This window comes from Lonchura striata, chromosome 3 (genome assembly GCF_050655825.1).
Source record: "Lonchura striata isolate lonStrDom1 chromosome 3, ASM5065582v1, whole genome shotgun sequence".
NCBI lineage: Eukaryota > Metazoa > Chordata > Aves > Passeriformes > Estrildidae > Lonchura > Lonchura striata.
This window is the reverse complement of record NC_140705.1, coordinates 79,512,526-79,539,453: the sequence shown is the minus strand read 5'-3', so window position 1 is coordinate 79,539,453 and position 26,928 is coordinate 79,512,526. Positions and strand designations below refer to the sequence as shown.

Here is a 26,928-nt window from a genome sequence, read left to right as displayed (position 1 = left end):
GGTATGAAGTGTGTGGGGAACCTTCATCATGGGAGGCGAGGGGAACAGACTAGGTAAAAATTTATCTGAAGTGAGAGGTTTGTAGTGCAGCAAGAAGAGCTGTAAGAGCTCTCAAACCTTCTAGGAATTGTTGTGAGTAGTCTGTGCATTTAAGTAGAAGAAATCATGCCTGAATAACTAGGCAAAATAATCTTCAAAGTAAGCTAAGTAATACAGAGGGCGTAATTTGAGTCTGTAATCTATTACCACAGTAAGTATATTTGCAAATTTAGCCTATAATATGAAGCCTGCTGCAGAATTTAGTGTTGTAAGTTTGGGCTTACGTATATAGCCATTATATGGGTTTGGTGATTTGGTGGTACAGTTTAGGATATATTTTCACTTGGTATCTTTGGTTTTAACAGGGAGCTTGAATTACAGCTTTTGTTGGTTGTTGTGCAATTTGGTGGTATCTTGTAGTATATTTGTAGATGTTGGGGAGCTGTTGTATAAGGAAAACATTCACCCACATGAGTAGTAAGCCAGATTTCTTTATCATCTCTGTAAGCATATCCAACTCTGAATAAAATAATTTTAATTCTCACCTCTGTGTTTTCTTCTGGTTTTCCCCCTGAGAATACTTCAAGGTAATGGTAATGCCAGTTAGTGAGAGATAGAGTCCTCTGGTCATGTTTTTTGAGTCACTAGAAGGACTTCTTGAGCATTAGTAGTTTTTTTATTTGTAGAATCTGCAATTAGTTATAGAATTTAAACTCAAAACAGATATTTGTAAAAGCAAACAATAGATTTTAAACTTTTTTTAGCATTAGTGACATTGTTATTCCAATAAGCTTAAATCAAGACATTTTACTTGAGCGTGGTGTTGGGAAGGTACTTATAAAAATATCTTAGTCTCCTAAATGGTTCTTTATTTCTGTGTGTTCTAGGTCTAGACCATTTTCTGCACATACCATACTGCCATTTGTCATTTCCAGAATATCCTTCAGATTTCTGCAAGTTTGAAAAATGTCTCCTGAATAATATTATTCTAAAGATGAAATCAGCATTGTTTTACTTTTCTTTTCTCTTTACAGTATAGACTTCCAAAAGAACAATCCAATACACAAATTAACTGAAGAGGAGCTTCTGGCTTTTACTTCAGTAAGTAATTTATCTGGTGCTTAATAAACATTTTTTCACTTAATATTTATGTACCAAGCAATAATATGTCAGTCACACTAATCAGGAAACTGTAAACCAAATTTGTATTAATAGTCAGATGTTTCATTAATTTTTTCATATTACAAGAAATTAAAGTATGCTGAATTTTAACATTATTCTCAGCTATCATCATGCAGGAAAAACTTGACATCTAAAAATTTAATTTCACCTCAAAACACATACAAAACATTTTCATGTGTTTAAGTTTGATTCACGACATGAATTATAGCATAATATGTGACTAAATTTTACAGCAAACTCTTCTTGTGACATTAGTGTTGAAGGTGCTTTTCTTTAAACAGCATTCAAGAAGAGTTCTAAAGCAATTTTGGCTTCATTCTGTCAGATTTATTCAGTCTGTATATTAGACATGTTTCTTCCCAATTCAGTGGCTGATTTGCTGCAGAACAAATGTGTAACTTCCAGTGAAGCTTTGAAAATTCTCAGTATTTTTTATGTAATTTTTTAAATTATTTTTTTATTTCAGACACAATTTGCTTCTGCCCTGATCTTTTCTGCTTTTGTGGGGTTTTCAACATTAGTTTAGATGGGAGGATGTAGGGAGAAAGGCTTGTCATTATGTTGTCTCTCTTTACCTAAATTTCACAATATTTCCACAAGGTTCGGGTGCAGGAAAGAGGACTTACTTGCTCTCCTACCTAAGCCTTGTAGTAAGAGACTGTATTGCAGTAGTAGTGTCCTTTGAAAAAGTAAATTATGAGATATCAGCAAAAACCCCTTGGATTTCACTTGAGCTAGAATCTTACACTGACAGTTGTAGTTATGTGAAAACATCAAGAAGAGTAATCTAAGGTTAACTATGGTAATGTTTGGCTGAGGGTTTTTTGTAAAATGAGGTTCTATCTGTAAAAAAAGATAATCCTAATCTTACTAGATAAATGTAAAATAGGCTGGTTTAAAAGTGCTGTTGGTTTAGTCCCTCTGCTAGTATAGTATATGTAAGAGGGGATGCATGAGGGAACTGAATGAATTGCTATAAAACAGTTTAGATTTTGTAGGTTTTCTCCTTGTTGGTACAATGAATGTAGTGCTATGATTCCTCATGATGTAATAGTATTTTGTTTTGAGCTACAGTTTTGTTCTGTGTTTGTTTTTTTTTTTTTTTTTTCCAATAGGTAGAACTGGAGAGGATGAAAAAGTTGACATGTAGAAAAAAATGTGACTGTGCACTGTCCTGTTGTAGTAATTGAAGTATCCAATAAGATTATTAAAGAATGATGACCATTAAAGGGGAACAAAAGGTTACAGAAATAATAAAACATATATAAAGTAAGGAAATGTACACATAAAAGAAGCCTGTAGGAGTTGACACCAAACTAGTGAACTGAGTACTGTAAGCTTTTTTCAAAAGTGGTGAAGCTGTTACAATACAAATTTCCCTCCAAAAGTAATGCTAATGTACGAATGTATGAAGTTTTAAGACATGCATGTAATTTCATTAAGACAAATTCTGCCATTTTTGTTGTTCAAATAGTGTTAAAACAGGATATAAAACTATAGAAGTAGGGTTTTCTGTGAAAACTCAGAATCTTGCTTCTCATATTTTATTTCCAAACTCATTATTGGGTGGAAAACCAGCTATTATATACCTGAATCTTGAGATAACTTATCCATTTATTCTATCACTTTTTATATTAAATGGAATGGTATTGTGATAATAGAGTAACTTTAACAAAGTTGACCCTACTCCTGTAGAGATCTACTTCTAGAATAAAGCACATAAATACTTTAAATATTTTTAAAGTTTTAGAGCAGAGTAGAAAAAGTCAAGGTAGGCTGAGCATTAGGGAAGAGATAATCAACCTTCCTGTCATCCTTTATCTGACATTGCTTGAAGCCTGTTAGATCAGATGTATGAGATCTGTTGGGGAATTCTTCATCATGATGGGAAAATCAAACTGCATTTTTCTGCCATCTAGTGGCTGATCCCTCAAAAATCACACGACGGCTGAGTAACTTACTCTTTAATTACTTTACTGCAATGATTATGGGGATCTTATGTTTTCATTTATTTACTTATATTTTTATAGAGCTGCTAAGTCAGCTATGGCTTGCTTCACACTTTTAAGACAGCAGCCACTGTCAGGTTAGATCTCCAGAGAAACAGCTGAGAGATCCGTGTAGGCTTCCCTATCAATTTGTGCTCAGAGTAGCAAAAAAGAAGGATCTATGGCAGTAGATGTATAGGAATGTAGATCTTAATAATAATGCAAAATTGAGTCAACAGCAGTGACATAAAGAAATAGCTGGTAGTCTAAATAGTAATTTACCGAAGAGTAATAATTCTTGGTATCAGAATAGTGTTCCTTTAAACTTTTGCATAATGTTTACATTAACTGGATGTAGGGACACAGTTGAATCTTAGAATTATTTTTTCTTTTGGTCTTGACCTGTGATCCCAAGATGCAAAAAGAACAAGCATGAACTGTAGTAACACCATCCCAGATCTTTCCTGGACGCCAAAAGCAGGAATCAGATATTAACTTATATGAATTATTTTCTGTAAGTGTACCTTTTGTGGCTCTTGCATCTGAGCCCAAAATTGTGAATAGTCACTGCAGAATTTCATAATGAAATCTCTGAGCTCTTCTGTGTATCAGATCTGAGTCATTGAGGCAGATCCATCACTGTGTTCCCTGGCAGTAGGGGTGTTCTTTGTCCATGTTAACTCCTTGGTGGGAGTGTTAACACAGCCTTGGTTCCTACAGTGGCTGTTAGCTGAGTAAGTTAAATTGCACCATAGCTCTTATCACTTGGATTTAAAGTATTTACCAAGCTTTGGTACTGCCAAATGAGGCAAATGAGCACTATATCAATGCTGCTCTAGTAATTTCTTTAGCATCAAACTGCTCTGTGTGTGTGTGTGTGTGTGTGAGCAGGCATCTTCTCAGCCTACATGTGGATTCCTAAATCTGCAGGCTGGTTAGATGGTTGTCATGCATTCATCTGATATCTACTGAAATTCATGTTTCCTCAGAAAAGCAAGGCATTTCAAGTTACCTTAGGAAACTTGAAAAATGACAAGGCATTTTTAATTGATCAGTGTATCATCAAAAGATCCTCTTGCTTTGGGCACTGCAAAATAAGTGCATGTGACATGCAATTTCTCTCAAGCAGAGAGTATTAAGATCTAGGTAGTACAAGAGGGAAAGGATAGTCAAATGGGTCTCAAGTAGATGATGTTTTCCTGCCTTGTACTAGGTGCAGTTTGGAAAACTGACATTCTTGACTCCCTTTTATATGTGTAAAAGTTTAAAATTATTGGACCTGGAAGAGATATCTATATATCTGTATCTATATCTATTAAACAACATAACTTGTAATGCTAAAAATAACACTTTTAATTCACTGCTTGGCAACAGCAGTCAACTACAAAAGGATTGCTGCATTTAATTTCCTGGAGTCACTTGGAAATAGTTGCTATTGTCCTAAAAGCACTATCTTTTGTTAAAAAGAATTGCTTTCAGTGTTGCTCATTTTTGAAGCAACTTGTGAGGGTGTATGTAGTCTCATTGACTGGGATAGCAGCTCTTGTAACAAGAATTTGGACTTAAATTTTGAAATGTTGTAATCAAATCTGAACCCATCAGTATAATATTTCAACTTCCAAGATGTTAATCCAGAAGTGAAATTAGATGCATTAGATTTTTTTCTTTTTCTATTTCAGTTGTTGATACAGTATCTTTACATGAGAAGTAGTGCAACTTGCATTCTACATTTTAGCATAAGGCTAAACACAAACCATTTATTTTTGAGGGGATTAAATATTTTTTTTCACACTTAATAGTTCAGCAGAATAACTATAAATTTTTAAAAATTCATTCTATTATAGTTAGCACTTGGTCTCCTAAGAAAGCTAAGATATATTTTAGCAATCAGATATCACTCAAGCCACTTGAGAGACACAGTTATGCAGTTGGTGAACTTTCTGATTATCTAACTGAATATTGCATTCAAGAGCCATTTTCAGAGAGGAATGGTGGGGACAGTAAAGCAGTAGTGAGACTCAGTGCTTCTCTGGTAGAATTACTGGTTTCTTCCTTTTAATAAAAATTTCCACTGGTGTTTTCTGTGTAAGATGTAGGAAGTAGATGATGCAAGAAACCAAAGAACTAAATCAGCTCTGCTTTTACATTGAGATTTTGTAGCTTAGTTTACTCCCAGGTCTCCAGATTAGTTTTCCAATGCTTAAATGTGCTTTGTTACCTTCTTTAATTTCAGTGGATTCTTTTCAATGTGAAAATACAGTTGTGAAGTTCTGCTGCATTTTATATTGCTTAGCAGTTTCCCCCTAGTATTACACAAGTACATCACTGAGCTGTAAATCAGTGGACAAAATACTTTTTTTTAGAAAAAAACCAATCCTTTTAGGAAATGAACAAAAGCCTTAAAATAATTTCCATTAAATATTTGTTGTTTGCATTATTTTGAATAGGTAATGCAGGTCAGACAGTATACCAAAGAGGTGATGAAATGAACAACAAGGCTATGTAAGTGTACATGGTGTTTAAAAAAAATTCAAAATTACATTTAAAGCTTTATAAAGATATTTGTGATGTGAACATAAGTTTTAGAACCAGGGACTGCAAACTATTTCTGAAATGTAGAAAAGTTCTAGGAACACATGAAGCATCTATTTAAGAATTGATAAATATTCCTTTGTTATTATTTTAATATGATGTCGTTCTTGCAGAGAAAAAGGGAAAATATCATACTGGATGGTGTATTTTTCTCTTGCAAAAGAGAATTTTTTTTTTTTTTTTTTAAAAAGGCAGGTAAGATTAAACTCTGCAATGCAAGTTCTTGGAGCTTCATAGAAAGCTTATACTATAGTTTATAGTTTACATACTGGGAAAGCAATTAAATGTTTCATAGTCTAATATGACACTCCAACAAATAGCCAAGACTAAGGAGCTGCAGCTGGTCTTTTAAATTACCCATTCCATCTGTCAAAGCCCTTGAACAGTCCAGGAGAAATGTTTTTTGTGGTAAATATGATGAGCACTTAGCATATTGTTGGAGAATATTACTTTTTGCCCTTATTAGAGTATCATGATCAAGGGGTGTTGAGTGGCAGCAACAGTATTAACCTGTAGGGGACTGAGAAGAGAAAGTAACCAGCAACTGTGAAGGAGATGCTTTGTGAGTCCCACATCTAAGACCCAGATATGGGTCTTAGATCCATATTTGTATCCTTTGGAACCCATGAAAGATGAGAAGGAAGAAAAATGGAACCATGAAAATTTAGTTGTTTTGGTTTCTTAAAATTGTGAGGCTTCTCAGGATTTATGGAGAGTTGAAAAGTTGGGGTTTTTTATTAGGTGGTGAAAGAGGGAAAAGGAAGCTCTGGCAATTCTTCTCTGTGGACATTTTGAACAGGTGAGGATATCTTTCTAAAGAGGGAAAAAATGCAGGGTAATAACTTGTATTTTGCTTGGACTACAAAACTGAAGTTATTTACCACCTTCTAACAAAAACAATGTATCATGCTGAAATTGTTCCACTAATACTGAGAGGGATACCAAGGTCTGATGGAGGACTTGGAGAATGTGGAAGGAGTCTGAAAAATCCGAGGAATACTATGTATTCCAAAGGTAGACTGGATGAGAATGTTTTTCTTCTGTGTTGAGCTACTGATTCCATAAGAGACTCTTTTTACTAAGGAATTTTAGAACTATTTGATTTTTTTTTCCCAGAGGAGGGCATTTATTGAGTGTAATAGAAGCCAATGTTGTATGGTACCTCTGAAAATCACAGTGAAGGATTACAGTGCACATTTTATTGAGTGTGTGTGTATAAATATGCATATATGAATACCTGTTCTGCTTTCACTGTCTAAGGGGGCTTTGGGAGGAGGGAATGGAAGGTGGAAATGGAAATGCTTTGTTTTTCCCATCTTTTCTATGCCATTTGCGATATTAATGTGAAACTAGGGAGCAATCAAATCATGGCATACGATATTTTTAATGTTAAGCCTTCCTATCAAAACTCTATAAAACTAACATGCCAATTTGGTTTCTAAAGAGAAATTGTTTATATAGCTTAAATAAAACCAGTGCATTTTTCTCTGCTGAGAAAATGGCTGCAGTTTTTTTTGTTTTACAAGCAGCAAGAGTATTGAAAAGCTCATTAAGAGTGCCATGTGTCTCTACTGCTGTAACTTTTGTGGCTTTATAAAAACTTTCTTTCACTTCTTTTCTAAGCTGTGTTGCCCATGTTGAATAGCCTCTGTTGGTTACAAGATTGTAACACTGCAAAGGCTTTCTCTCAGCGAAGCCCTGCTAGTTACTAGTGACACTTTTTAAAAGTAAATTAATTCAAAGCTAGTCTATTCTTTTTTTCTTCTTTCATTTATTTTTTTCTTCTAAAGAATTTTTTTCAAAAGTCTGAATCATTTTACAGGAATGTCGGGATCTAAACATTTGCTAATTTAGTGCATGTATGCCTTCTGGCCCATCACACAGTACTGGGAAATCAGATCGAGTGTAGCAAAAGAGAAACTGCCTCTTTCTGCTGCATGTGCAAAAACTCCACTGGATCTCTTGGAAGGTTGTTCCCAAAACATCTGGTACTTGAGTGTGCAGTGTTTTCGTGGAGGCTAGCCTGCTCTTGACATTTATGTTTGCTGCATTTAGATGTTTCAGGGTAAAGTAACTGGGTGCTGTAGTACATGTTTTGCAGGGCAGGGGTGAAGTTTGCATTCCATTCCAAAACTGGGATTAAGTAACAGTCTGTCTGAAGTTGGTTTATTTTACAGAGTATCAGATTTCAGCATAATTGACACTTTTATCCCGTTCAACTTTGTTCTCCTCTGTGGTCTGCATTCTTCCCTCAGTCAATGGGATCCACAGCTTTGCATGAATTCTATCTTGCAAGAGATGATTCCTGATTTATAGTGTGCCTTTCCGAGCAAGAAATTAGGGATAGCCTTTCCTTTCTAGCATGGTGTGCTCTTTTGTATAATCCGTAAATACTCAAGCAATAGATTTTAGTGGGCTCACTGTAACTGCACTGGTCAAAGAACATGGAAATCATGTTTAAATATGAATAGATTTTTTGCTTGTCTAAGGGTTTGAGAAGTTAAGCAGACAAATTTGGTTACAATTAATAACATTTTTTCCCACAGCAGCCTTTCTTCTCCTCCTGCTCCTTTATCTATCAGTAGCTCATTTATTTTTTCTAGCAGCCTCTCTGACAGCCATTTGACATGTCCCAGGCTTCCATTCCCCCTCTGATGTCCTCCACCAGTTATAACTATTATAATTTACTTCAGCAAGAAAATTTTCATTGCAACAAGAAGGTGAAATTAAACCCCCTATTCCACAGAATGCTATCTGAGGTATCATCTGAAGGAAATAAGACATCCTCACTATTCTGTCTGATGTTTAGTAACCCCTTTTTGGTGATGTTATGATGATCAGTTCACGTGTTATCAGTTACTTTCTTTAGTGACTTTTATTCTGTGTAAAATTCATTATATTTAGTGATTGTTTTGCTGAAGAGGGTGCACATAAACTAAACAAGGCATAAATCCAATCCTCTCTTTTTTCAAAGTAAATTTTTTATTGTTTTACTACTGTATGAGGAAGAATTATTCTTAAAATTCATATAGCTATCATAATGTTTTGCCCTCATCTTCTCTATCTACCTAAATATCATCCCTTCATTTGTTTTTCTTCCTAACCCAATACCTCAAATATTATTGTAATCTTGCTTGTTCCGTAGCATCTGAAAAAATAAAGGTAGTTGAATTCTTGTTTGCTAGTGTCTAAACAACTTGAGTTTAATTTTCTCTGATGATATCATGTCTAGGTTTCAACTGGAAGTAGAACATTTTTCGTATCAGTTCACCAAACAATCTTTATGGTCTATGTTAAAGATGAAATATAGAACAAGTAACATATTTCTGTGACTTAATACACTTTAAGATGGGATTGATTACAATGTCAGTCTTTGATTGCAGTCATGAAATATTGCAGTCCCTCCCAAGGTGTCTGAAATGTGCAAATCTGATTCTCATTGATTCATTTGTCATCAGTAAAATGTCACTGTCCTGTTATTCTTGGTTCTTTTGGATGCAGTCAGTTACAGCTATTCTATTTGAGTTACTTTGCAAAAAATGCAATATGAACTTGATAAATAATACAACTATCTTACCCCATTTCTGCATGACTTTCTTTTCTGTTCTCCCAATATTTGTGATGAAAAACTGAAATGGCTTCAATGATTCTTCCTTTCCTTAATTCTTTTTTCCGTTGGTCTTTTTTCATATTGAAGTTGTAGGTAGCCAAGCGATTAATAAGGATTTCAAACTGGTACTTTCATTTGTGCATTTATTGACAGGTCAATATTTTTGAGGAAAAAAATGTTAATTCAAGTATATAAACCAATGGGCTTCTGAGAGGAGATGTAATGGAGAAAGATTTGGGGTAACTGTTTTTGAAAAACTTTCCAAAGAAACACTTACTCCTTTTATTCATGGAAATACCGTGTTACTTGCTTATCTGTCCTCATTTGAGTAAATCCTATTCTGTTCAGCAGTGATCTTGGTTATGGTTTTGGCGTTATCCTGCCCTTGTATAAGGAGTTTGTTGGCTCTTCGGTATGTTGTAGAAAAGCATGGTGCCCTCTAGGTTACAGAAGGACAAAGATTAAGGAGTTCTGATTCTGGTGTTTCCACAGTATTTTCTTTCTTTTATCAGAAGCGGCACATTTAAATAGAAAAATTGAATTTTGAAGTGCTGCTGGCCAGAAAGTAAGGTGTTACAGTTAAATTAAGTTGTGAAACATCTAAATGCATTTGTGTAGAGGGTGTATGCACATTTATTTTACATGTATTTATAGAATGCATGAATTCAAGTACTGATCACATATTATAAGACTAAAGGGGAGAAGCTTTTATTCTTATCAGTAGAACCCCATTGCTCACCTGTTTTTTTTTTCTTACAGAAATAGATTTTTACTTGTATAATTTATGGACCAATAAAGCAAAGTATTATTTTTAGTGTTTATTTGTAACATCAAATATTCAGGAAAGCTTCATAAGGTAATTCACATGCAGTGTTTATGAAAAGTACTTTACAGTTATGTGAATACATGGGTAAGAAAGGTTTATATTCTATTGATGAAGGTTAGCCTATTGCAACAGGAAATAGAACCAATGCCAGCTCATTTAGTGGACTGTTCAAGCAATGTGTATCATAAATTATATAAATTATGCTTACTGTGAGAAATATCAGACTTTCTTTGGTATAACTTACATGGCTAGAATATAGTGTATATATGATTATATGGTATGACGTTAATACTTCTGGCATGTTTGGATTGGCTGCATTAATCATAGCAAGTAGAGCTGTTAGTTATGAAGACTATTCAAATACAGGCCAATAAAATGTTTAAAAGCATCATGTAGTGCATGTTGCAATTTGGAAAAATGTTTTAAAATATTTGCACTAATGCTTTTCTATCTGGGAAGCTGAGATTGGGGCCTTTCCTGAAAAGAAATAAAAATCATGACACTAGGCATTAGTTGATACATTTTGACATATTTGAGATTTTATTGTCTTGTCTGTATTATCCTTATGCATTATTAATTAATGCATTAATTAAATTGGAGCTTGGGCTTTTTTCTTCTTCTTAAGACTTCATGTCTTGTATCAGCTAGATTTTTCTTAAGTACATTTGTCAGAATGCATTGGGAAACACATTCTCCAATGAATTTTGTCTAGTTTAGGCAAAACATGAGAGAGAAAATATTTTTTACAGAGTTCTATAAATATACTATGAAAGATTTTTCTGTACTGTAAGATAAGTTGTTTGATTTCATAATTGCAGCACCAGGAGAGGGAAAGCATATGCCTTGGGTATCGTACCTAATTTGGATTTTTATTGTTTGCTAGAAATTGTTTTCTTTGCTTTTTAGTTTAATACCTATCTGTCAAAGCATTAGTGTTTTGGAATAAAAGAATGAAATATGTTTAGAAAATTGTTTTTATTTTGAACAGTTTGCATGGTCTGAAGCTCTTAGTAGCTTAGTAGTAAGAGTCAGAGAGCAAACAGGACATTTAGTGGCTGGGGTAAGGATGCAGTTCTTATCTTACAGCTTATTGTGCAAGAACTGTAGTGTGTGTTTTTGTGTCTGTATATTGTATGTCTTTTCCCTATCTACAGTAGGCAAGTGTTTATTTCTGTATTTTGTAGCTGTAATAACACTGGGAAGTTGCAAATCATAGGGGTACATAACGAAAAAGATTGCCTCTTTTGTTTGTCAAAGTAAAATGTATTTGTAGCTTCTTCAGACTACACATAAGGTGGACATTTTTTATGAATATGGTGGTGAAGCACTGGGGCAAGTTGCCTAGAGATGTGGGAGATGCTCCATCCCTGAAAACATTCAAGGTCAAATTGCATGAGGCTCTGACCAACCTGTTCTAGTTGAAGATGCCTCTGATCATTGCAGGGAGATTGGACTAGATGGCTTTTAAGGGTCACTGCTAACCCAACCCATTCTATGATGCTTCGTCCTATTTTCATAATGATTTTAATAACTGCTGTGGTTTCTGTGCATAATACACTGGTCAGACACTAGCCTGTTGTGTTTGAATCTTAATCCAATACAGTTCATGCTTGTAGCTTCTTTCAAGTCAAAGCACAACCCAGACACTACCATTTGCCTCTGATAAATATATTCAGATTATAGTGTCTCTCTTCACAACTCTGCCAGATTTAGGAATGTTATTTACTTCGCTCACCAAGACGGGATTTTTTTCATGCTGTCCAGCAGTCTCTCGCTCTTCCCTCCACTAGTCTTAGTCACTTGTGCTTGTGTCAGCTTCCCTTTTTTTTTATTAATCCATGCCATATTCCTCTCCACCCTTCTTTGTCAGTTCTTGCCTGTTGTTTGTCTTTCACTCTTGCTCTTGTCTTCCCTAATTCTGTTCTTGCTAATGTATTGTTGACTATTTTTACTCTATTCCTTCCTCACTTTTAGTTGCCGCTTAAGGAGTTAGTCTTCTTTCAGGACTGTTGTGTCTTCTGGCTCTGAAAGGAAGATGGCAGTTTTGTTTTGCTCCTGGGAACGAAACTGTGGAGTTGCGTTATTTGTATGTTTTATTATCCCTGTATTATGTATTGGTTTATTCCTTTGTACCCCCGTGTGCAACTTGGTTTATCCCCAGTTTTCCCGCCTTGTCCTCCCTTCCCGCCTTTCCAGTATCTATCCATCACCCTGAAAGAGGCATTTTACCCCCCCCGGGTGCCTTGTCTATCACTCGGTGCCCCTTCCCATCCATCCAGAAGCTTCTACTCAGGGCACCGGGTGATTGGGCGAGGACCTGGGGCTCCCCCCATATCCTTCCCCCATTAGACCCCACCATATCCCCCCATCCCGGAGCCACTCCCTATCCCTATCCCCATTAGTCGTTGGATACCCCTCCCTTACAGTTTATAAGCCGGTGCAAGCACCTTGTGCTTGTTCCTGTTGGCTGGCACCGTTCTAGGACATTTGGCCCCGTTGGGCTACAATAAACTCGGACTTAGCCCCCAGCAGGATCCGCTCTTCATTTACCACCGCGAGGCTTGCTAGCGCTGCCGGAACCCACAAAGGCACTCTCCAAACCCCAGCTGGGAGCGGCGGAGGGTGCCTCCATCGCCCGCCCTCGCCCCAGGACGAGCTAGCCGGGGCTGAGATCAGGGATTTGGGCCGGGAGCGCGGCACGAAACATTTGCACATAAGGTTAAAAGCCAGGGTGCTAGTGGCCTCCAGCAGCTTGATGCACTTGCATGTGAGAACAGTAGCTCTTTAAAGAGATCAAATATTTCTGCTGGTGAAGTCAGGAAGGAACTGAATGAAATCAGAAATCAAGTATCTTTTAATGGATATTGAGACTTGCTAATGCACTGTTTCTCGGGAAATTGTTGAGGCCATCCTAGAAATCTCACTGAAATTATCTCCATCCATCTCCTATCCCCTTGGCCCACCAAGAAGTGAGTGAGGCATGCCTCTTGTGTTAACATGTCACATTACTTGTGAACACTAAGTATTGCAATGTGTAGACTGCCGAACTATAAGAGACCATTGTAGCCAGAATTCCTGTGGTGGATGCTGGCATTCAAAAAGGGGAAAAACTGGGTAAACACAGGGCTCCCTGTAGAGCCCTGTCTGGCATTGTGAGGTCTTTCTTTTGCTGTGTATCACTGTTCTATAGACAGCTGTTCTTACAGACTGAAGGTTGAGAGGGTGTTTTATAGAACTTCTGTAATTTGTTCTGACATAGATGAATAATAAAGTTAGAGCCAGCCTTACTATAAATCACTAGTCTAGGCATGTAATTATTCCTGATTTTTTTGACTCTGCCTGTTACAGAAAAAAATGTGGTAGCTGATTTTTACTAGTTAACATCATTATAGAACAGGTTCACAAATGGGACATGAGCAATTTATAATGAAAAGTTGTATGCAACAGTTATACTTTTTGTGCCATCGACTAATGTTAAACTTAAGAAATTATAAAAACATTTAAATTAGTTCTTTTCAAGAAAATAATTTAATGCCTTCTAGTGAGGCTGTGAATGGAACTTCTAATGCTTCATTGTTTTGTGTAATTTTATGGTTGTGCTCCAAATCTGTCTGAGAACAAGTATTTTTGCTGCCCTATATTCTCTTCTTGCACAAGATTCATAGTTAAGGTATTTTAAGGATAATTATTGTAAATGGATATTTCTACTGACATTATAATTTTAGAATTAAAGGTAAAAGTTGCTCTTAGAGTACAGATCTATGCAGTATCAGATAATAGCAGTATATAAAGTAGCATTCTTCCAGAGGCTGTTGATAGGCCAAATAAACAGGAAGTATCACTGGCAGTCTGTGGAAAAAAAACAGTGGTGAGCTCATAAATATGAGTAGGCAGGCAGAACAGACTGATCCCACCACCCTGGGTCAGTTGCATAAGGATGTAGGATCTGTCAGGCTAAAGAATTTTTCCAGTGATCTAGTTTTGAAAGTAGTGAGTTTGCCCTGAAAAGTTCAAGCAAGTAAAGCAGAAAAGAGGGAATGGGAACCTTAGTGCATAGTTTTACCTGGATTTTGCTGAGTAAGAAGTACTACTTAAAAAAAAAAAAAATTACAACCCAAAGAAAGTATTGAGAAATGATGGGTTTTGCTACAGCCACAGGCAGCAGTAACAAATGGAAAGATTAACAGTCATAACTGCCTCCCTGAAGAGTTAAATTTCTATCAGCACAGGATGAGTTAACCTGTAGCACTATCTGTTCCAAAAATGCTCTTTGTCAGAGTAGATGCAAGGCTGAAGGGGTGTAGAGCATGAAGGACAGAGGATTAAAGAGCCTACTGTGGTAGTTCGCAAAGGGAGTAGGATTTACTTCTCCCACATGCCCAATTCTAACAAGTTAGTAAATATCCTCCACTGACAGAGTTTTTCTAAATTTCAGCCTTTTTTTCAGTCATTTGCTTTGTTTGTCTTGAGACTAAACAGACTGCAAGTCCACAGATAGCATGTACCATTGCATATGGGTCTGAAATTGCCTAATTTTAAAACATTCTATCTAGCCATTGTCAAAACAGATTGACTGTTTTACTACCTGTGCAGAAAAAAAAAAAAAAAAAAAGATGTTCTGGTTTTCAGGATATAGCCTCAAGATCACATGATGTGTTGAGAATCTTGGCACAAATGGTGAAATTACAGAGGCTGAGCAGTTAAAACGAGAAACTTGCTGTTGTTAAATAACTAGGGAAATCCTTATTATTGGTACCAAAGAGTTAAAGTCTAGTCTTTTGTATCCAAAACTGTGATTTATTACTGTTGAGATTGGGCCTTAGGAAATAAATGCAGTACCGTGATGTGGTATAGAAGTTTGTTCTCATTCTGTTTCAGGAGTAAGTCCAAACCACAGACCTGAAAAAAACAATGCTACTACAGTCAAATCTGGCTGAAGTTGTTTGCAGTATAATACAGAATAAGTGATGTGTTTGGCACAACAGAACAAGTGTCAGTCATATGGCTAGACTCCATTCTAAGTGAAAATAGGAGCTATATCTTATGTGGTTTACCCTTCACTAGTCATTGAAAGCTGATTCCTTTAACAGTATCTTCTCTTTTCATGACATTTCCTTTTCTTCTCTAGTTTCTTTCTTCTCCTAAAAAAAAAAAAATGAGAACCTCCAAGGAAAGCTTGCTTCTGAACTTATATAGTCTCTTAAAATGGAAAGAAAAACACAAACTGAAATACAACACAAAAACCAGACTAGGCAACAGCATAAAAAAAGTACTTCTTTTACATCTTAAATGAGGACACAAAATGCATACCACTTAGTATCATAAGAGAGTCAAGCTCTTAAAAATCTAAATATCAGCCCACCAATGCCCGTTAATCTGGAAGAAAACTTATATAATTCTGGACATCCAGGATACATTTGCAGTGTGGTTGTATGAGTAGAACTGAATAACTAATTTATTGATAATATCTTTGTACTGTTATTAGAAAGCAGAAAATTCTAAAGGGGGAAAAGCATTGAAACATTTTCCTAGCCGAACGTGATCTGAGTTGATTATTTCATTGTGTCTAAAATTACTTTGAATTGTGGTATTTGTTTCTTCCATAGCTTTCTCTGCAAGTTTTGTACCTGCATGCAAGTTAAGTCATGGACTGCATTATATGGAAGCAAAGAATCATGTTTATAACTCACTATAAGTCTCCTTACTTTTATTTTTCTTCCATACAGCCTAATATGAGCTTGCTTTTTTGTGTTTCTGTTACATTTGAATCCATACAAAACTTTCTTTGAGTCTTTTGTTTCTACTGAAAATTCTCCAGTGAACATAATCTTGTATTCCTTGCACACAGCTGTTTTTGTGGAACATATGAGACTTCCTCTGAAAGGGAAGATTTCTCTAGTGCTCGTTTTCTCTGACCTTTTTCCCTGTGAATTGTATCATGTAGGGGACACGGGGTTGTCATTTGAGTTTTATCTGCAGAACTACATTCAGAGCTAGCTGGAAAGACAGTCATAATATACCTGGGTTTCTTTTATTTCTGAGTAGAGATCTGTTTCCAGTACACCCTTGTTCATATCAAAGGACACACTTTTTTTTTTTTTTTTTTTTTTTTTTTTTTTTTTTTTTAATACACACAACACTGAGGTGTTTCTGAGTTCCAGGGTTATGGTATGAGACAGGTTTTCCAAGAGAAGACATAGGAACATCCAACTTAAAAGCTGAGGAAATTCTTGATGTGTAGTCAGAGATGTAAAGACTACAGCAGGGGGAAGGAACAGCTATTACAATACATATATTTGGTTATGAACCTTGTTCTAACAGTGCTTAACCATTTCCCTTTACACTTCTGAGGAGTGTGGCTGGGGAGAAGGAGAGCGAGTTGTTTTGACTGCATGTGTGGAAATGTACATGGAATCAGAAGGAGGGAAAGATAGCAGACCAACATATTTAGATCTGTTAGTAAAAGCAGCAGATCTAGACCTTTTCTATGAATCTTTTTGCTCTGTGTTCTTCAAAAATAAAATTCATTGAAGAGGCAAAAATAATTGAGATTTTTCAGGTTTCAAATTAAATAGTGATGGAGAATAGAAAGAGAGGTTGAGTGTTCTCCTGACTAATGTTATTTAGAAGAACAAAGACAAGGGGTAAGGCAGCCTCATTTTACCTGAATATTGCTTATGTTTCCTTTGCTAATGAAAACAAATGGAACAAAGAAGCTGTAAAGTCTGAGTGTATTTTCTTTCGGGAAGTCATTCTTTTTCCCAGTTGAGACTTTCAGCTATATAGTCAGCTTATTATGCTGAGTCTGAGTATTGACTAACAGAGAAAAAGGTTATTGGTGAATAATGTTGATCAGTTTCTTAGAAGAGGCTGTACTGAGTTTTTCCAACCACAATTGCTTTCTTTTAAGGCAAGGTAGAAGAGATGGCTGAAGAAAGATAATGATGCGTCTTGCTAGTTCTAGTAAGGTTGGTAACAATATCTTTGAGCAGATAATAGAACTAACTTCCAAGAGTTCCTGCCTGATTTTTTTGTTTTACTCCAAAGACTTTGCATATTGTTGGTTTTTAAGTTCTAGTTGTCAAAGCCATATGGAAAAAGTTGCCTTTTAGGTTGCACCTGAAATTACAGTCCATTTCACAGAAAAAGGCAGAAATTTTGAAGATAGTTGTTCATGTGTTGATGTATATACACTTCTAATTTGCAGGATTAGTTGATAATATTTTGGTTTTGTTCTGGTCCAAAACTCTGTTAGAATGACTGCAAGTGTAGGACAGATTTCCATGTTCAATGAAAGTGTGAAATTAAAGAGATATTTCAAGGCATATACAGCACAGGCTTTGATAATTTTTAAACATACCAACAGGGCCTTTGATTTTTGTTTGATACCTGAGCAGTGCTTTTGACCTTGAGGAGGAAAGATGTAGTAGACTACAATACACATTGATGTGAGTATTTCTTCTGTTTAGATATTTTTTTAATAGAAAAAAGCAACCAAAAACCAATCTGTAAAGTCCATTGGCTACTCGATGCTAGGAACAATTTTCTGCATAAATTAGACTTATGTTTTCTTCTCTTCCTTCCTGCTAGCCACTAAACATATTCACTATCATAGCATTTATAGCAGCCTTGCATTCTCAAGGTATAAAAGTATTATTGTTATTGTCCTTGTTTGTGTCCAATGTCTTGTTTGTTTTGCTAAGTACACAATTATGCCAAATAGAGTTAGAATTTGTCAATTTGAAACAAGAATCATCTGAAGTGAAACCTTAATGTAATTTTTTTTCTTGTTGGACCTTAGAAAATATGAAGGTGTTCATAGCTAATAGAATGTGGCTGGAGGATATACAGCCTGATTGCTCATGTCTAAAGCAGTGCCAATGGTTATGGATGACAAAAGCTGGAAATAGAGGATAGTTTGAAATAATTTACTTCATTATCCTATTTCTTTGTTCCCAAGTTAACCACTGTTTTTTGTTTAGAACTATCATGTACTTAGGTTTTAGATAAATTGGGGACTGTACTGTGGATTCCATGAGTAGAAGTTCTCCTGTAGAAGCAGCAAAGTCATTAAGCTTGAACTTGATGTGTTGTGTTTTATTCCTGCCTCTTCCCATTTACTGTCCAAGAGGAAATCTATTGGCTGTCAGGTTTTCTTTGAATTTCTAACCTAAAGTGAAGTTGTCATGTGTTAAGGGGATATCCTCAAAGAAATGAAAAGTATTTCATATATATATTTAAATATAGAAGAATGGAGTTGTTTCCGTCTGAACTTCAGATTATTCAATTTTAATAAAATTATGATTTATGGAGAAACTCCCTGCTAGTATGAAAAAAATAGCCTCTCTGAAATGATAGCATTAGGTCTTTGTCTGGGATGAATCAGATAGGTGTTTACAGATACACATTTTAGTTTATGGTTCCATTTCAGTGCAGTTACATAAAAATACATTTAGAGATTTACATGCAGTAATTATATATCATTACACATAAAACAGACAGGATTTCTGTATAACAACAATGGAAAATAAAAAGAGGAAAAGTCTTGGGGATAGCATTGAACTAAGGATAATGGTGTATCAAAGAAAAAACTTTTTATTGTAATTATTATTCAGTGTTCTGCAATTCTGAAAGCATTTTTAGATTTATTGGAAATTTCATTTCTGTGTAGAAGGAGCATATGTACTGTGATAATTGTAAAATAGAAACTTTAAATATAGATACAAGGAGATAAAATAACTCAGCTGGTTGCTAAGCAATTTTTATTCTTTGTCACTCACATTAAATCAGCTTAAAGATCAAATACTATTCCTTGTCCCTTTTAATATGCCTACTTAGAAAACAATAATGAATTTTAGTTGTTTAGTGATTTGAGGGTTTGTGTAGGTGTGTAGTTATTATAGTTTCCTCTTAATTTGTGGTCACTGAAGGATTAGTAAACTGTTGAGTGTGTGATAAGAATAAAAACACTACTAGGAGGAATTTGAGTTCTGTGAAACCTCAGCATCATTTGTTAGTGATGCCATATAATAAAATCTTCTTTTGATTCCTGTTTATTTTAAAATCTTTGGGATGGGCATGTACAGCAGAATAGGTATGTATACTTGATTTGATCATACTTGATCTGCTTGAGCCAACAGGAAATTTTTACATGTTCCTACGCTAAGCAGAAAAGCTAAAAGTGGTCATACTGACTAACTTGTCCTGTTGCCAAGCCATGGTTCTGCTGCTTAATTGTAACTAGAAATTTAGTATTTTCTTGCCCTCTTGATACTTGTGCTTTTCACTAAAACATAAAAAGTGCTCTGGTACTGGAAACCTCTTAGTCACAAATGTACTTTAACTTACAGGGTTCTAACAGAATTATTGTTTAAAGTTACAAATCCCATTTCAACCAGATGCTGCCAGTACTGCTGCAGATTATCTGTATTTGAGCTTGGTTAGTAAAGGAGTTAATATTTTAATGACTTTTCTCAAAGCCTCTGTTATTTTTGCATCCCTCTGTACCTTGGATTGCCTTAATCTTTCCTAGGCAACTAAAAATAGTTCCATAAAGTTCATTTAGCTACTTAGGGCAAAGTTTTCTGTACATACTTTTTTTCCAGAAATGCATGGAGTATCTTTTATGAAACACTATTTTGTTGAAAAAACATAGATTTAATGAAAGGCAGTTTTTCCACAATAATGGGGCATCTTTCAGGTTTTTCTCTTAAGTTGATTATTTTAAATTTTATTTCATTTTGCTTTTTTGGTCACCACTTTAGTGCTAGGAGAAATTTCCAAATAAATTCAAATTAAATGTGATTTGAACATGATTTTTTAGAAGAAAACCTTGTATTAGTTATACAGAAACTTAAGTGTCAGATTATTTGGATGGGAATAGCATGTTATTATAATAACATATAATATTAATATTACATTATTAATATTATAGTATAATAATATAATAATATTATAATAACATTATAATAATATTATTATAATATTATTATAATATTATACTGATTTTTTCCTCTTTTTCTTAGTTATGAATTCCATAGAAGTTTTTGCCAAATCTTTACTTTGTACATAAAAACAAATTACACTTCTAAGTTAGCTTTCAGTAATAAAGTCATTCAGCAGAGATTAGCAACTATGTATACAAGGCAAATTAACATTTTCTCTGTTCATGCCTCTGTCATACTTGTGGGTTTTTTATGTACTCACCTGATTATTGTGCAGGATAAACAATGTGGAAAAGAAGCCCTGGTAATATCACATTTTACAGAAAAGCACAGAACAAGTTAAAAGATTACCATTTTGCCTTGGGATGTGTTGAAGAAATAAGGGTTTCATGTTAATTATCTGAATGAATTACTGAAAATCATCAAATAAAAATCTACATAGTTATATGAAACAAGTCTATTGGTAAGACTATTGAAAAGACTATTGGACTATGGATGAAGTAATCCACATGAGTAATTTGAAAATCTTAGTGTGTGGATTTTTGGAAAAGTAAACAACAAAGCTCCTGAAGTGTGTTAACTGAAATGGATAATATAAGGAAACTAAAAAGGAATATTTTTCATTTTTTTCTCTAAATCCACCCCAGTGTTTTGTGCTTGCTTGTTTGTAACTTAAAATAAGCTAGCAAATAACCTGAGCTGAATCTGAACTAAGGGTCATGTTTCTGGAGGCATGACAGAGGAACAGAGCTATCCTCAGGGAGTCTCATGCCTCTGACTTCAGTTAAATAATTTCACCACATCCTGGCAATTTGGTCAATAAGCAGAATAATTTTGGCTCACTGATGGACTGATGTGCAAATTCTTAGGAATTCCACAACTGGTTGCAATTAAAATTGCTTAGTTTACAAGTCCATTTTCAGATGATGGCTCCATCATAGCAATCACAGTGCTTTGCTAGGCTACTGATAGTTTATCACTGAACAAGCTTCAGGAGTAAAACAATAGCCATACTGCATAGATTTATCATAAGGAAAAATTAGAAAACATTAAAATTAATTTGGCTGCAGTTAACAACAATCATATTTACCTGTTCCAGATTTTCTAGCATGTCTTATATGCCCAAGTAAGCTCTTCCTGACTTTGATGATAGGAAGAATTTCTATAGGAACTCAGACTTTCTAAAATAGCAGATGCAGGAAGGCAAAAGAGTTGCTTTGACCAATCTTTACTTTCTGTAAGTCGTGACTGACTGATGCAGTTCTTTGTTTCTCTGACAGACATATAACTATATGAGTGATCAGGGAGTGCTTTACACCTAGGTTAAATTCTGAATACTGAGGCTGAAATTGTTCATTAATGGTACCTGATTTTTGGATTTGACAGAAATCTGTGGCTGAGATTGATCTGGATGTCATTACTAATGTCATCTATCTCACAATTCAGGTGTTATTTAGAATCAACCAAACCATTACTTGGGATGGTTTGGGTTGATAGGGATTTTAAAGGCCATCCTATTCCAACTCCCCTGCCATGGGCAGGGACGCCTTCCACTAGACCAGGTTGCTCAAAGCCCCATCCAACCTGCCCTTGAACACATCCAGGGATTAATAACTTCCTTAAGCATTCTGGAACAGGGTGCCTGGAGAAATTTTGTTCCAAGAACAAAACTTGCCTTTTGTTTTTACATAGTTATAAGTGTTATACAATAATGGACTACTTTGCTATTAAGACTTGCAGCATCATTTTGTTTCATTTGAATGTTATGTAAGGAAGTTATATTTATTAAATATTCTGGTTTGTGTAATTCATTTGTCATCTCCTTTTTTACATTCTGATATGATGGGAGAGGATGATATTGTTTGTAGGAAAAAAATGTGTGAAAGTATTGGAAAATTACTTTTCCCATGTGAAAATATCCTGTTCTCTGCAGAAAATGTTGCATAACCTTATTTCCTTTCATTTCTTCTCAGCCTGTCTAACCTTCCTGTCTTTCCTTTCCTTTATTTTATTGTTCTTTCCCTAAAGTAAGGACAACAATGACTTGTGAAGATTCTCAATAGTGGTTTTGCTTCAGAATTATTTTGTTAATTTTCTTAGCTGCCCTTGGTGCAGTATAATGAACTTACAAGTATGTTGACAAAACTTTCATGTTCTTGATTAAGTTTTCCCCCCCCTCCATGTGTTTTGTTTTAACCTATAGTCCTATTAACAGAGCCTAGACTTAGCTTCAGGTGAAAATATAAAGCTTTGGATCTTATAAGAAAGGAATTATCACCTGGAATATTTGGACATTTTGGGTATAAGATTAAAGCTTGCTTAATAGTTATGGTTAGATGTTTTTAAAATATTCTTTACAGCCTTTAAGTATAAACATTTGTGCCCTTTCTGCATGTATTATTTTGTTTTTTTTGTGGTGCTTTAAACATTATAATGAGGCAATGAAAAGGCGAGTATTTGAATTCTGGCACAGGATTGTGAGCTCTGTATCAGTATAAAATTACAAATACTTCTTAAATGCAAACTAGGTCTGCTTCTCATTGTCTTGTGCAGTTGCAATTTTTTTTTGTATCAATAAAATAGTTGGAAAAATTAATTTTTTTTTCTATAATTTTACAGCAGGTATACCTTTCATTTTATTTCATGAATACTTTTAAAAAGCAGGATTATTATTCAAAGTATGACTTGTTATTGCTCTTGCAGAGGAGTGAAATGTAATTATCTCTGCTTGTCTTCCACCCTTTTTCTCTTCAGATTTCCTCCCTTCCTATTTGACTTTCTACACAGCTCATGCAGCATGTTTGCTTAATCACTGCTTAGGTGATGGTGTGAGAGACACAGAGACAGAGGAGAGGCTTTCCTGAGCTGCTGGTTCTCCTGCAGAGCCGGGTGCTGTGGCAAGAAACTTTGTACTTTGCCCTCCATGGGCCACTTGCTAAAAATAAAGTGAACCAGTGAGAAAACAAGGGCAGCAATCAAACCTGAAATCTTTAGAAGCGTTATTAGCCAAGACTTTTAGTTGTCATTGTTCTCTGCAAAGTTAATACTGATGTCTACCACCAGGCAGCACAGAAAAAAATTCTTTGAAGTAAAAAATTAAATAGTAAGACAGAATACTAGTAGTGGAGAAAATGGGGGAAAGGGTGACCTTTCCCACAGAATAAGCTCTTATGGTAATGTTGTTCCAATGTTTGCCCAAGCAATTCCTTAAGGTGTTTGATTTAGCAGCTACCTGATGCGGCTGCTAAAAAATAAACTCAGACACCAATGTCCTGTGCTAGGAATACCTTGCTTTTGTTTGTCTTAAGATGAAACTAAAATAGGTATTTGGCTGAAGTTTGAAACAGGGGAGACAAAGCTTCCAGAACTAGGACATACATCAGTTAATAGATTTAGTGATTATAGTTTGTAAAAGGGCACTTGACAGTCTACTGTTCCCTTAATTAGTTCCAGATTTTCAGAACACAGAGGATAGTATAGAAGCTTTTGGGTGCCTCTTAATCTAAGACTGAGTCAAAGTCATGAAAGAGTCAGAATAGAGATTCTTGCTCACAAAGGGTAGGATTAGTTGAGTGTTTGGTTGTGCAAGCCTTCACACTGCCTTCATTTTTGCTTTCATTGTTGCCTCTCTATTGTAGTTTTGTTTGGAGGGTATTTTTCTAGATTGTTTCTTTCTGCTTCTTTTCCTTTGAAATCACTAGGGAAAAAAAAAAAACAGGTTACTACGTGACAGAAATTTGTCAGGCATTAAACACAAACCATGAGCAAATTATGCTTTTTAATGCTTTGGGAGTCTTTGAGAGGAAAGAATAAAACCACTGGGGATTTTTCTTCAGTTTACAAATATCTATAGACAAATATATTTTCTCAGAGAAGATGGATTGTATTTGCAGTGTCAATAAAATTAGCAAGGGAGCTTTCCTCCTGTCTCACTTTTCAGAAATGATATATTCTGTCTACAACCATACTGGAAAGAGTCCAGGCAGTCTCTAAATTATTAAGAGATACCAAAATTGTACTGGCTGTGTGTCTTCTATTGGACTTTCTTGAAAATCAGTGGTTGGAGACTGGCACTAAGTTCCTGGCATCAGTGCAGTGTGTTCCAAGTGATAACTTAAAATTATTTTAGGAAAGCTGCTTACATAGATCATTCCACAGTCCATGTACATTTACTAAAGTCAAAAATTTTTCCTGTCATTCTCAAGTCATGGCAAGTTCTAGATTAATTAATGTTCTTCAGATTCATAGCAAATTCAATGTTTTTTCATGTAGAAGTGCTGTTAATATGGACATCAGGGCACTTTGCATATGAGAAGAGGCCAAGAGAGAGCTGGATTTGTTTGGCCTTGGGAAGTAGGATCCCTGCAGCTGTCTACAGCTACGTAGTATGCAGGTGTGGAGAAGGCTGAGCCAGTCAGCCCAGGATCAAATTCTTAATTTTCCTTTGATTCCAAGTAGCCATTTTAATTTGTGCAGTTTGGCCTATGCACCATATGGGTACATGTAAACACAGCATTACACAGCTGAGAAGGAGGAAGTGGTTTTGAAGGCCACTTTTTATGTTGAAAATAGATTAAGGTAATTTGTACAGCCTTCAGTTCATCAAATAAGTCCTCCAGCCACATATTTGACTTTCAGAATAGGAAACGGCGTTCATGCTTGAAACCACTGTTAAAAATCTTACTGTCTTCAATGTCTTTAAAAGTGAAGTAATGACAACATGTTCTTTTTCTCCGCAGTGCTTGCTCTCCCAGCCAAAGTTCTGGGCCATTCAGACATCAGCCTTACTCCTTCGGACCAAACTGGAGAAAGGAAGCACTCGCAGAATGGAACGGGCAATGAAGCAGACTCAGGTAAGACTTCTGAGCTGCCTTATTGTAATATATGTATGTGTATATATATAGATTATATATATATGTGTGTATATATATATATAGAGAGAGAGATTATATATATATATATATATATATATATATATATATATAAATAAAATCAAATTCAAGCAGACAGGAGTTAGGAGGTTTTGAAGTTCCTGCCTGCAAACTGTATGAGATAATTTTCTAATTATATCTAAATTAGATTCATGAGCCACAAATGCTTCTGTGTCTGCTAGTCTTGAGATAAGCTTATATGTACAAGTAATGAATCATCACTTACAACAACATGATGAGTTTCGGAAGATTGAAATTAAAATCTATTTTTGTACCTGTAGTTTCTGACTTAGGATCTGAGGAGTGCATGCAGATGTTCCTGAACATCAAGCTGCTACTGCTATCAGATTTTTCAATATTTTTTTTCTCAAGTAAATCAGCTCTATAAAACAGCTAAACTTTTAAATAGTCAGTGGTATTTTGAGAACAAGAAAACACATTCATTCATAAACCGGCAATTTCAATTTACCATTTTCATGTGATAGTTGGTGATTAGTGTTTTTATTGCAAGTTTGAGGCAGTGATTATTTAAATAATCTCAGTCCAAACAAAGAGATTGTTTTTTCAAATACAAAAAAAAAATGTTAAAATCCTGAAATGTGTCTTCTAATAGAATTTTTTAAAATATATTTTTAAAAAGAAAGGTCTATAGGCCTTATCAATATTTTTTTAGATTCTTTTTTACCTTCATATTACAGTTTTGTTAGCTCTTTGTCATCTTTATACTGGTAAGTCTTGTTGTCACATGTGAACAGCAGGCATTTGTCTATGTCCATCAGGCAACACTCCTCCTGGCTAAACCAGCCAGGAATGTAGAAAATTATCATTATGGTGCTATGTATTTAAATCCTGAAAAGCTGATGTTTCATTTAAAATCATTATGATGCATGAGTCTCTGAAGAAGGGCATTTTGGATGTGGTGTTGCATTTTTCTTTTGCTGATGAAGACATGGAGTTGCTGTAGAGGAATTTCCTGTGGTCATTCATTAGGAGACTGTCAGGGAAGACAGGATTCCATATCTGGGAGATGTAGAATCTGACAGCACTTGGGAAGTGATCTCAGGATCCTTGATGCCATAAGCCATAGAACAGTTGGAGTGCCTCCAACATTTTTGTCTAGCTTGATTAAACCTGAAAACTGGAAATTGTTATATTAGACAATTTGACAGTCTCATGACAGAAGTCTTCATGAAGGGGTTCTCTTAGCAAGTCCGTTTATCTGACTTCTTGTGTGGCAACTGCATTAATGCAAAGGATTTGATTAGCATGGGCTGTGACATTTTGGGAGATGACCCCACAGTAGACACAGAATCTGTGGTTTTAAATATTTCCTTTAATCTTAATGGGTTTATGTTTTCTTTCATTAAGCATTCTAGTCATTTGGATATAATTGCCTATTTGTGTTGATCTGATGGTAACAAGCTCAGTTTCCAAAAATAGTTACAAGTTGATTAATGATGTATATGTACTAAATTAATCAAATAACTTGAATAACTTTCCAGTTAAGGTTTTCATTCCTGAGTTCCATTGGATCAGAATTTTTTTAATATCAGTGTTTCTAACAGTGCCAAGAAAGAAGCAGAAAAGATAACATGAATGGTGTTATTTTCATACACAGCACAAGTAATTTTTGATATATCATCTTCATGAAGATGCTGATGTATAATTTTCATTAAGATGTAAAAGAACAAGTGAATTCTGCAGCTATATATCAGTAGAAAATGGATTTCAAACCCACAGAATTTTCATACAAATGGATTTAATGGGTTCTTGTTTTACAGTTTCATTATTTACTAGTTCAAAATGCTGTAGAAAG

The 26,928-nt window shown here is 35.1% G+C and overlaps 1 protein-coding gene across 6 annotated transcripts in view; it reads left to right on the top strand.

Annotated features, from left to right (window-relative positions):
* TTC27 (tetratricopeptide repeat domain 27) overlaps window positions 1–26,928 on the top strand; it is a 121,839-nt gene that overhangs the window by 33,061 nt on the left and 61,850 nt on the right. For all 6 annotated transcript variants that reach the window (XM_085576891.1, XM_085576889.1, XM_085576890.1 and 3 more), the window contains exons 9-10: window positions 1,074–1,140; window positions 24,921–25,034. In XM_085576891.1, the coding sequence (XP_085433017.1) occupies window positions 1,074–1,140; window positions 24,921–25,034 (181 nt within the window). The remainder of the gene's footprint in view (window positions 1–1,073; window positions 1,141–24,920; window positions 25,035–26,928) is intronic.